The sequence below is a fragment of the Dermochelys coriacea genome, chromosome 12, assembly GCF_009764565.3.
Source record: "Dermochelys coriacea isolate rDerCor1 chromosome 12, rDerCor1.pri.v4, whole genome shotgun sequence".
Classification (NCBI taxonomy): Eukaryota; Metazoa; Chordata; order Testudines; family Dermochelyidae; genus Dermochelys; species Dermochelys coriacea.
The window spans coordinates 11,086,885-11,100,668 of record NC_050079.1 but is presented as its reverse complement, the minus strand read 5'-3'; the positions used below and the strand labels follow the sequence as shown (position 1 = coordinate 11,100,668).

Here is a 13,784-nt window from a genome sequence, read left to right as displayed (position 1 = left end):
GTTCTTTTCTTTTCAGAGAGAATGATGTAGCTGGGATTGATATCAACATGGGCTGTCCAAAAGAATATTCTACTAAGGCAGGTTGATTTTAATCCTTTTAAATGTTCTCTTTTCCTGCTTACAGGCACAGGATGCAACACATATTCTGCTTTTCTGGTTCCGGCAAGTTGTTATTTGATTTTCTCTGTTCTGAATGTTCAATTATTTAGAGTTGCAATGAGTCATTCTATTCTTGGCTGCAACTGTGATCTCTTAACATTCAAAAATAAGGGCAACTGTATTTGTCCAGACCATTAGAAGCATCAGGCCAGCCATTTTATTGTTGCTCCCTTTTCCCTGATTTGTTAGTCAAAATTTGGGGCCTTGCAGGCTGTTTTAAATTAGCAGGAGAATGAAATTCAGGTATTTCTTAGGTGCAATCCTGCTTTTGTACAAAAAATGTATACGCAGTCATCTTTCCCTGAACACAGTAGGAACAAAGAGGAGGCAGTTTCCTTGAACAGAATTTCAAGTCTCTTTCCAACCAGTATTCTGCTCAAAAAGAATCTCTCTCTCGGCTTTCTCCTAGGGCCATGTTAAAAGTGTTTCTCTCGCTGTCTGCTGGCTTACCTGCTATTGTGCCCCTACCCTCCTCCACTGCAATTCAATCAATCCCCCTGTTTCTATTATCACTAAACAAAAGGGAATTTCGTTGCTCCCTCACTTAGGCTGAATGAAAGGCTGCCAGAATGCTCTCCAGCATGACATCATAATTGGAAGGTTCTTTTCAGCTTAAACAATATTTCATCTTTAGGGATGCTGCGGCTTCAGAAAGCTGCACGTGCTGGCTGTTCATCAGGCCAACCTATTGACAGGAATAATTAGCTTGTTGCATGAACAGAAAAGCAGGAAAGCTTTGCTCCAAGTAGATGTAATGCTTCTGGGGATAGGGGACAGAGGTGTTAAGTGACCCCTGATTTCAGTGCATCTCAGTTCTCTGTTGGAGGAATACAAAACCCAAAATCTTAGCCTTCTGGTTATCGTTGTTGGCTAAAGAAATTTAGTTTGGTATTTCAACTTCCTTTAAGTGAAATATATTGGGATTTTGGATCATTTCTATTGTAGCAGGGTGATGCAAAAGAGTCTGACTTGCAGCATCCCTTTAACTAGATATCAGAATTAGCATTAACATTGACTGGTATTTTAATTGCTGTTACCACTGTCAGTTATAAAAGAAAAAACTAATATTTATTCCACTCTTACCATGAAAAAGGAACACCTCAAAATGCTTAATATAAAAATTATTTTATTAAATAAAGAGATAGCAAATAGAATTAATGCTGTCATTCTCAGAACCAAAAATCTATTTTATTGAGGAGAAAAATTTCATGTTTGTATTTACAGCTTATTAATATTAAACAAATACCAAATATTCATTAGTACCAAATGATGCTGATTAGTTAAATCACACAAATAATCTATAACAATAAAATGATTGCTAAATAACCAGTTAACTGGAAATCAATGATATTTTAAAGACAGTAAAACCACAACATTTGAATAGAATATTCAATTTCATTAAAATATAATTCTTGATCAGTTCCTATTGTCCATATGACGTTTTCATATGTTAATCTATTTATGGTTATTTATAACAGGGTAATATTTCTCCTGTGGAATTATATCAAGGACAGAAGTAACAAAAAAGTTAAATATAGATTATATATTTTGTATCTGGAAATCAGATTTTGATACCTTTGAGCAGTTTGTAGCTGAATTGTGAACAGTATTCTTTCTGCTATAAAATTGGAAATAAATGTGAATAATCATAATTTTTAGGATATACACGTTAGCATAGTTCAGAATAAAATTGGTACGTCTCTTTACAAGAGAAGAATAGATAAAATATTTTTTGTACACAATAGTGGTTTTCATGTTGAAACTATAATAAGAAATTTACCATCATCTTCAGTTGTTGAATTAAATGAATATGTTGTAATCAGAGAGAATGTTTAAGATTGATAGATTACACAGACAGCTGGTAACAATGCCTATAGTCATTGTTTTCTAATGCTTTCTAATTGTAAGACTGTTTTCAGTTGGAAATTTCAGGTTGAAATGTTCTATGCTGGTCATCTGCCTCAACCAGAATATTTTTGGAAAGTTCCATCGAAAAAGATTCAGCTATTTCCAAGAACAAAGTTAGGAGGAAGTGTTTTGCTAATATTAAAAAAAAAACCAACCTACCAAAATAAAACCACCCCAAACCAACCAAATTTGTTGAGAAGCATTAGTTCCATGCTTGGAACAGGGACTTAAAATTTGGCAGGGGTCACCTTGGCATCCCCATGATCATTCACCCAAAATTGGCAAAGTTATAAACCTCCAAAAATCACCATTTGCACATGTTCAGTAGGGATTTGTTAGTAGCTGGCAACAAAATTTCCTGAACATTGCATCTGCAGGGCCTGAGCAGTACTTTCCCTGCAGTTGCTCTTCCTGGCTGCTGTGATCCCAGTCCCCAGATCTGAAGGCACAGATGCACTCTACTGTGTTCTGAATGCTTTCCTGCTGTTGCCCAAGCAAGATGGAGAAGGATAAGGAATCAGCCTTACTTAAATGCAGGTGAAACTGGAGCAGAAGGGGAAATGGGGATGAACAGGGCTGGAGAGACTATAAGTTCTGAAATACTCTCAGAATTGAGCCCAGAATTCCAGAGTGCCGACATTACTCTCTTGTTTATCAGATAGCTGTGAAGCACGCTGGAAAAGTTCATAACTCATCCCCTTCTAGTGGGTAGCCCACATATAACAACCTACTATTAAGGTACCAATTGCTCCAATAGCTCAAGTAATAGAGCTCTGTACTGTGAATCTAAAAGTCCCAACCCTGCTTACGATCTATGTGAGATGACTGATATGGTTCCACATGATGGAATTTGCTTTTTTCAATTTTCCTTTTTTAAAAACTGAATTTTTAAAGTTTGTAATTTTCTGTGGTATGAGAACATTTAGCCCACTCAAAAGTTAGGAAACTGCAAAATTCAGGTTGCTTGTGCAACCTTAATTTGGCTCCCTTGTTCATGTGTTATGACAGTCTTTTAATTACATAATCTATATTGGTCTATTCCATGGTAATTGTAAGATCCTTCTTTAAATATACAGGTGTCGTTTGAAGAGTATCCACAAGATATTTTAATTTTGCTGGGGACTTATTTAGGTTTTGTATTATTTTCAGATAATGGATATGTGTTTTTGGGTGATTGTATGTTGGAAGGGGAAGGTTGTTGATGAGTTGTGGGGTATGAATTCTTGTAGGTATAAAAAAATTTCAGTGTCATCAACTTAAGATGAGATTTTAAACCAATTTAGTGAAACCAGCACAAAAGACTATATGAACATAGACAAATCTTGTGTGCTTTGGATATTTTGACCTCTATCCAGCAAAATACATAAACATATTCTTAATTTAAGTATTTTGCAAGTTTGCTCTTATGTTTTACTTAAAGGACATGGTCTTGAAGGGAGGCTAGTATGGATATTTAATATTAATATATTTAATATATAATAAATAATATATTTCACTGGTGATTTCCTTGATTTTTAGTGGTGACATGCCCAGGAAACTTAATTTTTTTAAAATGTAGAAATATATGTCACTGAATATAAAAGAATTCTGTAAATTATGACCTGCAATATTGACTACTACATTTTAAATAGAATTTTAGTTAAATCAACCTTACAAAACATAGTTTCCCACTTTCCTGAGGCAAATAAATTCCTTGATGGATGAGTATAATATCCTTCCTCCTTGGCATAGTAAAGGTGAGTGGCTCAGATTTAGATCGAGGCAGGTAAACTTTAATGACAGTTTTGTAAGCCTGAGTTTGTGTAACTGGTTAGTTTTAATAAATATGTTGGGGATGAACAAATCAAAACACTACCCCTACACATGCAACATTAAAATAATCCTACATCTTCTTAAATTAAATTTTTAACTTTTTGACATTTCTAAACCATCTGAAGTATAAATAGAGCTTTTAACAGGCCATGTTGCTCCATTTTAATGTCAGGTGCACAGCAGAAGAAAATGCAGAAATGTTGCAGCGATTGTCATAGCAAAGAGCTGAAGCTCACACAAAATGACTTATGACTTCATTCCAGAGAGAGAGAGAGCCTGGTTACAGTGTTAAAACACTATATCCTGCTGTCCTTAATGCTGTTGGCATAGTTAATAAACCTCCTGTGAGATGTAGCTTTCAGGCTTCATCTTGCAGAGACTGAAAAGACAAAGCAACTTCACAGGTAATAATTAAACATTGTCATTCTGTATAATTTATATTAGAATGTGGAGTATTCTACCATATGATTATTATAATGTTGGGATAAGTGAGTGTTAAATCTGGACTTAACCTGCAGATCAGTGTTCATTTAGCTAGAGCCATATTAAAAAAACCCTTAACTATTTTCATCTAAAAGCTTAAGACCATCAAGCCTATAACAGCTGCCTCTTGCTCTCTGACTTGCAGACCAAGGTAGCTCATACAGTAATTATGTTTACAATGAAGCATTTTTTAAGCATTAGGTAAAAATATAGTTTCTGTGGTATTTTATTATAGCTAGCCAGTTAATAGTCTTAGAAAGCTGTTTGAAATCAGACCTTCTAGTATTCCAGCTGGTTTGAAAACATAGCCAGTAAAGTGGGGAATAATAAAAATGCCAACGCTCACATTGCCAAACATGTCCCTGTAATGTGTATTACCTTGATATTGCATAGACTCTATTTTGCAGTGCAGGTAGAGCTCTTTTTTCTATTTTTCAAGCAATAGGAATAGGATACTTATGTCTGAAAGGACTCCTGTTTTCCGGAACATTTCTTTTTGTCAGGCTGTTTGAAAAGGAAAGGTGTTTATTTTAGGCCACATGACCTTAGTGAGATGGAAGAAAGGTAGAGTTGTGCTGTGCAATAGGTCTGTTTTATAGTAGATGAACCAAAGAAACATAGTGACCTTCTGCAGGGGATATTAATGGGGAATAGTGCTTTTTCCCATCCAGAAAATTGTGTTCACTGTGGACACTGATTACTTAAGGAACATAAGAATGTAGAAGTTGCTTTGAAATAAGGCATCTTAACTTAAACACTCCAGTTAGTCCCTTATCTAGGCTCTGACTGTGGTCAATATCATATGACTCAGAAGACCATGCAAGAAAACTTACAGTGTAAAACTATAGAGTAACCAGTTCCTAGGGAAAGTTTCTTCTTAACCCCTTTTGGTCACTTGTTGGCTTATCCATTGAAGCATGAGAGTTTATATCCCTTCTAAAAGTGTGTTTTCTCTACTGTAACTGTGGATAGTCTCATCTATATAAATGTCTAATCCTTTTGTTTGAATTCTGCTAAACTCTTGGCTTCAACAATACCATGTGACAATGAGGTCCACCAGTAAATTATGTATTCTCCAAACAAATACTTTCTTTTATTGTTTTTAAACTTGTTGCATTTTAATTTCATTGACTGTTCCCTTGCTCTTGTATTGTGAGAGAGTAGATCAGAACCTCTCTATACCGTACATTATTTTGTGTGCCTTCCTTTTCTTCATCTTCTCCCTAAACTAAACAGTCCTAATCTTTTCTGTGTCTCTGTTTTCATCACCAGTCTGACTATTACCCAATCCTCCCACTCCCACCTCCACCCATTCCTGCTGTGTTTTTGAAATAAGATGGTATTTTCTCAGCACAGTATTTTGGGCCATGATGCATCTTTGAGTTACAAAATGGCATTATAATATTGTCAGTGTTTTCTTTTACTTAATATTTTCTTCTGTATCTTAACTAGAACACAGAAACAGTAGAAAACAGTGTTTCCCTGTAAAAACTTGCATATCCTTCTAATCATGATGAAAGTACAAAAATATTAAAAATTTTGCAGGAGGGAAATACTGAAAAAAAAATTATTTTCAGAAGATGCAAAAAAATGTTTTGGCATGTTCCCCGACAGCTTGTCACAGTGGACAGGCAAGACCAGCAGGAAAACAACCGGAAACCTGCCTGGTTTCTGGAGGAAGTTTTGCCGCAATCAGTGTGTTCCTGGTTTTGATTTCAATGAATCAGATTTTTCTGACAGAAAAGTATTCCATCCAAAAATTTCCAAACTGATCTAATGTTAACGCTTACAGATAGCTAACTGGGTGTCTGTGTGTATATAGACAGGGTGATCGAGGAAGAACATCCAAATTAGAGGAGTGGAAAGTTATATTTTAAAAATATTAGTAGTTGTTTTGTGCTGCCACTTCCTTTTGTGTAGGTACGTAGTATGGGAGACTGTATTGGGATCATTGGCATTTAGGGCTCATTGATCAATTGAATGGTGCTAGGGAGAACATATGAATGAAATTTATCACCTAATAGGAAGAAACAAAGCAATTCATGCTTACATGAAAACGTTTTTCTTGTACGGGAGGATTTTGTTTTGCTGTAGTTTCCCGTTGGGCAAGATGCTTCTTACAAAATGAAGAAAGTGTTGATTTTTTTTGAATGTTTCCAGTCTGTAATTTATTCTATTGCCATGTGTTTCCCCAGGGAGGTATGGGAGCAGCGCTGCTGTCTGATCCTGACAAAATTGAGTGTGTAAGTATCCAGTTTGTTGGTTTAATTGTGCCTAGGAAAATATGGTGCTTATGTACAATAATTGAGTAATTCTTGAGCTGCTGGATTTATTGCAGTGAGAGAGAATTGTGTGAAAAGCAGATATGGGAAAGTAAGGGATGGAATAATGTCTAAAGTTTTGCAGGTTCAAATGAAATCTGCTTAGATTATACTGCTGGTTTAGTTCCCTATATAGCCACAGGAACAACAATATTGCTGCGACTTCCTTTGCAATTTTTAAACTTGCACCTTTTGGTGCTGTAGTTGGATTTTCTGTTTTTCTGGTCATTGACAACCTTTTATTTTTAGTTTAATTCTAGCACAAAGCACAGCAAACACTTTACAACAGTCCCTGCCCCTGAGTAGCTTTACAATGTTTAGTTTTCAATGGCCTACACATTGGGAGAGCTCTGCAAGAACTCTTATATAGCCTTAAGATTTGGCTCAATGAGGAAAACTGAGTATATCCAAGTGAAAATATAACGTTCCTTAAATGTCAGTCAGATTGCTTCTATATGATAGCAATCAACCTTAGCTGATGTGTTTAAATTATAGTTCCACATGCCAACAGAAAGTTACAAATTACCTTTTGAGCAGTGACATTGAATGGCCTTGTTCGGCTCTCCATGTGGCTTTTGTCAGGTAAGGGTTTGGGCAGTGGACTCCTCTTTTCCTCTGCCTCAGGCAAAACGTTTAGATGTAGATCACAGGAGTACACACTGAACATATGGTTTGGTATGAAGAAAGGATGCTGTTGGGATCCCTCCTGAAAGTCAGAGTGTAGTTCCTTTCCATCCAGTAGTTAGTTAGGAGTGGGGTGACAGACAGGAAACAGGCGGTGGAGTAGGAGGGAGCTTTCTCAAGCAAGTGTATGGCTCCATTCAAGGCAAGAATTAGGGGAATTAAGTACACTGGGGCTATCCCTTTCTCTTCCAGCAGTCGGAGGAAGCAGAGCAAGGAGACTGATCTGAAAGCACCTTAAGAAGGAGATCAATATCCTTATCCTCATTTTGCAAACTGGGCACTGAGGCACAGAACAGTGACGTGCCATGGCAGAGCTGGGAATAGTACATAGATCTGAGTTCCAGTCCAGTGCTCTACCCACTAGGGGAATGTGGAAAAGACCAGAGTGGGAGAGGTTGCAGTAGGTAAGGCATGAGATGAAGTTTTACACTCATGGACTTTAAGGCCAGAAGGGACCATCATGATCATCTAGTTTGACCTCCTGCGCATTGCAGGCCACAGAATTCATCCCCACACACTCCTGTAAGAGACCCATAACCTCTGGCTGAGTTACTGAAGTCCTCAAATTATGATTTAAAGACATCAAGTTACAGAGAATCCACCAAAGGTTTTAACAGTAGTAATAGAGAGAATGTGGAGATAAAACTGTCAGGATTTAGTGATTAGTACTTTTGCGTGTAAGGGAGATGAGACCTCAGTCCAAAGTGTTTAATCTCACACAACCAAAAATGTGTTGCAGTCCTTATATATCCAATAATTTTGTCTCTGTCCAAGTCAGAGCACTCTTCTTGTCAGAGAAGATGCAAGTTTACGCAAGCAAGCTTCATAGGCTGATAAAAATGTTGTCTATTTACTGAAGGGCAGATGGGTTGATTGCTTCTAAAGTGTGTTGCAAGAAGTTCTTCTACTTTTATTGCTATTGGGTGTCTTCAATTTAGATGCACAGGTTATCTTTTAATGTGTAGTGTAAAAACATTTTTCTCATGTCGGGTGACTGAAGGGATGACTTAGTAGCAGCTTGCCATTGCCATTTAAAATTATAACCTTTGCACCTGTTATCCTCAGTATATGCAATCAATACTTCTTACCAGGTATTTGAATGAAAGCTGTTCCTCAATATTTGACCTTGATCCAAAGGCTGGCCTAAATAGCTCCCACCCTGTTGTTATGGATGTTTGACCTAAGGACAATGGACTTCAAAAAAAGCAGACTTGAACAAACCCAGGGAGCTGGTAGGTAAAATCCCATGAGAAGAAAATTAAAGGGAAAAAGGAGTTCAGGAGAGCTGGCAGTTTCTCAAGGAGACAATATTACAGGCACAGCTGCAAACTATCCCAATGCAATAGATAGGAAGAACAGTAAAGGCCAATATGGCTCCATAAGTAGTGCTTTAATGACCTGAAAATTAGAAAGGAATACTACAAAAAGTACAAAAGAGTAGCACAAGCATGTAATGGAAAAAATCAAAGACTAAGGCACAAAGTGTGTTACACCTCGCAAGGGACATAAAAGGCAGTAAGATGAGACTTTTTAAAATACGTTAGGAGTAAAAGAGAGACGAACAAAAGAATAGGTTTTCTACTTACTGGGAAGGAGAGCTAATAATTGATGATATCATGAAGGCTGAAGTTTTTAATGCCTCTTTTGTTTCAGTCTTCACTAGAAGGATTAATGGTGATCAGATACTAATATTAAAAAGGGGGAAGGAACATATGCTCAAGCCAAAATAAGGAAAGAACAGGATAAAGAATATTTAGGTAAGTTGGATGTACTCAAGTTAGCAGGGCTTGATGAAATTCATCCTAGTGTATTTCAGGAACTAGCTGAAGCAATCTCGGAACTGTTAGCTTTTACTTTTGAGAACTCATGGAGGATGAGTGAAGTTTCAGAAGACTGAAGAAGGGCAAACATAGTACCTATCTTTTAAAAGAGGGACAAAGAGGACCTGAGGAATTATTGACCTGGAACGATACCGGGACAAATTATTAAACAATGAATTTGTAAGCTTCTAGAGGATAATACAATTATTAGGAATAGCCAGCATGGATTTTTCAAGAGCAAATCATGCCAAACCAACCTAATTTCCTTCTTTGGCAGGGTTACTGGTCTAGTGAATAAGTGCAAATAGTAAATGTGATATATTTTGTTTTTAGTAAGGCTTTTGACACAGTCCCACATGACATTCTCAAAAGCAAACTAGGGAAATGTGGTCTAGATGAAATTACTATAAAGTTGATCCACAACTGGCATATAAACTTTAACTAAATAAATAGCACCATTCCATATAGGGACCCTTACATATTTTTCTTTCAAGTATTGTTCAAAGGTCTTTATATGTTCAACAGAGCAAGATTTACTCATGTTGCTTCTGTAATAGTATTTATCCCCTCCTTTCTTTAGATTCTGAGTACCTTGGTTAAAGGAATTTGTAAACCAGTGACCTGCAAAATCCGAATCTTGCCTTCGGTAAGAATCTGTTTTATAATGCTTTGTTCCAGTTAATGTTAACCCTGGGAGCCAGATACCATAGACATTACAATGAAACTTTAACTGATTTTAACCCACTGGATTTTAACCCACTGGATAGAGAAACGTACTTTTATTCTGAAATAAGAGTGTCCACACATTAACGCAATAGGACAATTCCATGGGTAGATAAGCCCAACGTAACTGACAATGAATTTCTTAGAGAGGCAAGATGGTTGCAGTAATATCTTTTATTGGACCAACTTCAGTTGGTGAGAGATACAAGCTATCAGCCTTACACAGAGCTGCTCTTTAGGTCTAGGTAATGTACTCAGTGTCACAGTAAATACAAGGTGGAACAGATTGTTTAGCATAAGTAGTTAACACATATTTCAAGGGACCATTCATGGTGAAGAATTTTGCTGACTCAACCTCAAAGAATTTTTTCACAACAATGAAGATGCCACAATTACCACATCCCTACCAACAGTCATAAGAAAAAAAAATCACCTGACTGGACATCCCACAGCGGACCACCACATTCTTACTCATTACATTGATTGCTTCCGGAAAAAAATTGACAAGGGTATCCTTAACATACATCACATCCGCCACAATCTTTCCACTGCTGAGAGGACACCTGTACAGTCTCTGAAACTCAACCACCAGATAGTGATTAAACCAGCAGACACAAGGTTCACTATCGTAGTCCTCCATTGTGATGCATTCTTTAGCAAGGCCAACCAGCAACTGTCTGACTCCACCTACTATCAGGAACTCAAAGTAGACCCTACACCACAGTTTACCCAGGAATTTAAGGATGTCATCAAATCCTTCCTCAAATAATTCCGAGAGAAACTCTACAACCTCATCGCCATGAATGCACCTCAGGAGATCTTCTGTGTTTTTCCCAAGATACACAAACAAGGAAACCTAGACAGATCCATCTCATCTGGCCTTGGCACTCTTACTAAAGAAATATCGAGACTCATAGAAACCATCCTCAAACCACTCACCACACAAAGTGCCGGCTTCCTCCAAGATACTACTGACTTTCTCCACAAACTCCACAGCATTAACAGTCTCACTCAGAACACCTTCCTTGCTGATGCAGTTGGTTAGAATTTACTTTTTAGTCACTAATTTCTTTTGTATTGAATAGAGTTTTTAAGCTCCAGTAGTCAATTTGTCTTCCCTTTGGTAATTGCATCTGGTTATTTTGCAAATTACTGCCTAATTATGTGCATAGTTATTGTGACTGCACATGCAAATTGAATGTATGTATATATGGACAAATGTGTAACTAGTTGTGCAAAAATATCTGATGTATGTGCAATCAGTGATTGCATGCACAGATTAGGCCTGTACACATTTTTAAAATCATGCATAAAAAGTATTAAAGTAAAATCGGTGTATCTTCAACAATCTTCATAGATTCCAAGGCCAGAAGGGACAATTTTGATGATCTTCTCTGACCTCTTGTGTAGCACAGGCCACAGAACTTCCCCCAAAATAATTCCTAGAGCATATTGTTGAGAACTACACCCAATCTTGATTTTAAAATTATCAGTGATGGAGAATCCACCAGAACCCTTGGTATGTTGTGTGACAGGTTGGATCACAGAAACCCTTTTGGGGCTGTCAACTGATGTGCCAAGACTACTTCTCCCCCTGTTTTCCCTGCCAGTTTGGGACTCCAAAACCCTGCTTGGTGTGCCAGACACGCCGGCTACAGACACAGACCCAGGTCTGAACCACATCTCTCAAACTGCAGGCTTAACTGAAAGCAGCTTAAGAAATGTTCCTGTCTCTAACACTCAGATGCTCCCAATGGGGTCCAAACCCAAATAAATCCATTTTACCCTGTATAAAGCTTATACAGGATAAACCTGTAAATTGTTTGCCTTCTATAACACTGATAGAGAGATATGCACAGCTGTCCCCCCCCACCCCCGGTATTAATACATACTCTGAGTTAAATAATAAGTAAAAAGTGATTTTATTAAATACAGAAAGTAGGATTTAAGTGGTTCCCAATAGTAACAAACAGAACAAAGTAAATTACCCAACAAAATAAAATAAAACACACAATTCTATGCCTAATACAGTAAGAAAACTGAATACAGATAAAACCTCACCCTCAGAGATGTTCCAGTAAGCTTCCTTTTACAGACTAGTCTCCTTCTTCTAGTCTGGGTCCAGCAGTCACTCTCACCCCCTGTAGTTACTGTCCTTTGTTTCCTTTTGGTATCCTTTGGGGGTGGAGAGGGTATCTCTTGAACTAGCTGAAGACAAAATGGAGGGGTCTCCCAGGGGTTTAAATAGACTTTCTCTTGTTGGTGGACACTCCTCCCTCCCCCAGTGTAGAATCCAGCTACAAAATGGAGTTTTGGAGTCACATGGGCAAGTCACATGTCCATGCATGACTGAGTTCCTTACCAGCCAAGCCACATTCCTGGGAAAGCTTAGATGTGGATTGGCATCTCCAAGTTCATTGTTGTCTTAAGGGCTTCTTGATTGGGCACTTACTGAAAATAGTCTTTTCTCAGGAAGCTGACCAACTGCTTCACTGAGGCTATTTAAAATTAAACAAGTATACAGCCAATATTCATAACTTCGAGTACAAAAATGACACATGCATACACATAGGATGAATATATTCAGTAGATCATAATCTTTACAGAGATATGTTACATGGCATATGTAGCATAAAAACATATTCCAGTTATGTCATATATACATTCATAAGCATATTCCCATAAAGCATTATGGGGTGCAATGTCACATGTGGTTAAGGGTTAATTACTCTCACTGGTAACAATGTACATCTTATTTCCAGTATGACTTTGCCTAGCTTCAACTTCCAGCCATTGGATCGTGTTGCACCTTTTTCTGCTAGATTGAAGAGTTCATGATTAAATATTTATTCCCCATGTTGGTATTTACAGACTCTAATCAAGTCACCCCTTAACCTTCTCTTTATTAAGGTAAAAGAATGATCTCCTTTAGTATATCATTATAAGCCAAGCTTTCTAATCCTTTAATCATTCTTGTGATTCTTTTCTGAACCATCTCCAATTTATCCACATCCTTCTTGAATTATGAACCCCGGAACTGGACATTGTATTCCAGCCATGGTCGTACCAGTGCCAAATACAGAGCGAACCTACTTGAGACTCCCCTGTTTATGCATTCAGGGATCACATTTGCCTTTTTGGCCACAGAATCGCACTGGGAACTAACTCATGTTCAGCTAATTGTCCACCACAACCCCCTCTACAATCATGAGATCAAAGAACTAGCATGTTCTCTTTTCACTTTGAACTGTCCTAGATTCTCTTCCTTCTTGTTTCAAGTTGGTTTGCTTAGCATGTATCTTCCAGCAGAACAGGAAGTGAGCATCTGTCTCTACGTCCATGCCATCTGCTTCTCCCAAAGGTTGAATGTGCTACAGTAGAACCTCGGAGACATGAACACCTTGGAAATGGAGGTTGTTTGTAACTCTGAACAAAACATTATGGTTGTTCTTTCAAAAGTTTACAACTGAACATTGACTTAATATAGCTTTGAAAATGCTGCTTCTCCCCCCACCCCCACCTTTTTTTTAGTAGTTTATGTTTAACACAATACTGTACTGTATTTGCTTTGGAGGGGGGGAGGAAGTCTGCTGCTGCCTGATTTGGAACCGGAAGTACACAATGAGGTGCGTGATTGACTGGTCAATTCGTAACTCTGGTGTTTGTAACTCTGAGGTTCTACTGTACTTTCAGATGACCCACAGTCTACTAGCCCAACATCTGAAAAAAAGGTGAATCCTTTGCTTTTTCTAAAAGCTGCATAATTGCACATAGCAGAATAAATTGGCTATGTCCTGAATTCCATCTGTTGTTCATTAGGCTCATGTTTTCTCTTTGAAGGAATAGAAGGTTTTTTTTTTTTCTTTATTTCATG

At 37.6% G+C, this 13,784-nt stretch overlaps 1 protein-coding gene across 6 annotated transcripts in view; it reads left to right on the top strand.

Annotated features, from left to right (window-relative positions):
* Positions 1 to 13,784, top strand: part of DUS2 (dihydrouridine synthase 2) — a 57,935-nt gene that overhangs the window by 27,807 nt on the left and 16,344 nt on the right. For all 6 annotated transcript variants that reach the window (XM_038367770.2, XM_038367767.2, XM_038367769.2 and 3 more), the window contains 3 exons: positions 17 to 77; positions 6,558 to 6,605; positions 9,768 to 9,833. In XM_038367770.2, the coding sequence (XP_038223698.1) occupies positions 17 to 77; positions 6,558 to 6,605; positions 9,768 to 9,833 (175 nt within the window). The remainder of the gene's footprint in view (positions 1 to 16; positions 78 to 6,557; positions 6,606 to 9,767; positions 9,834 to 13,784) is intronic.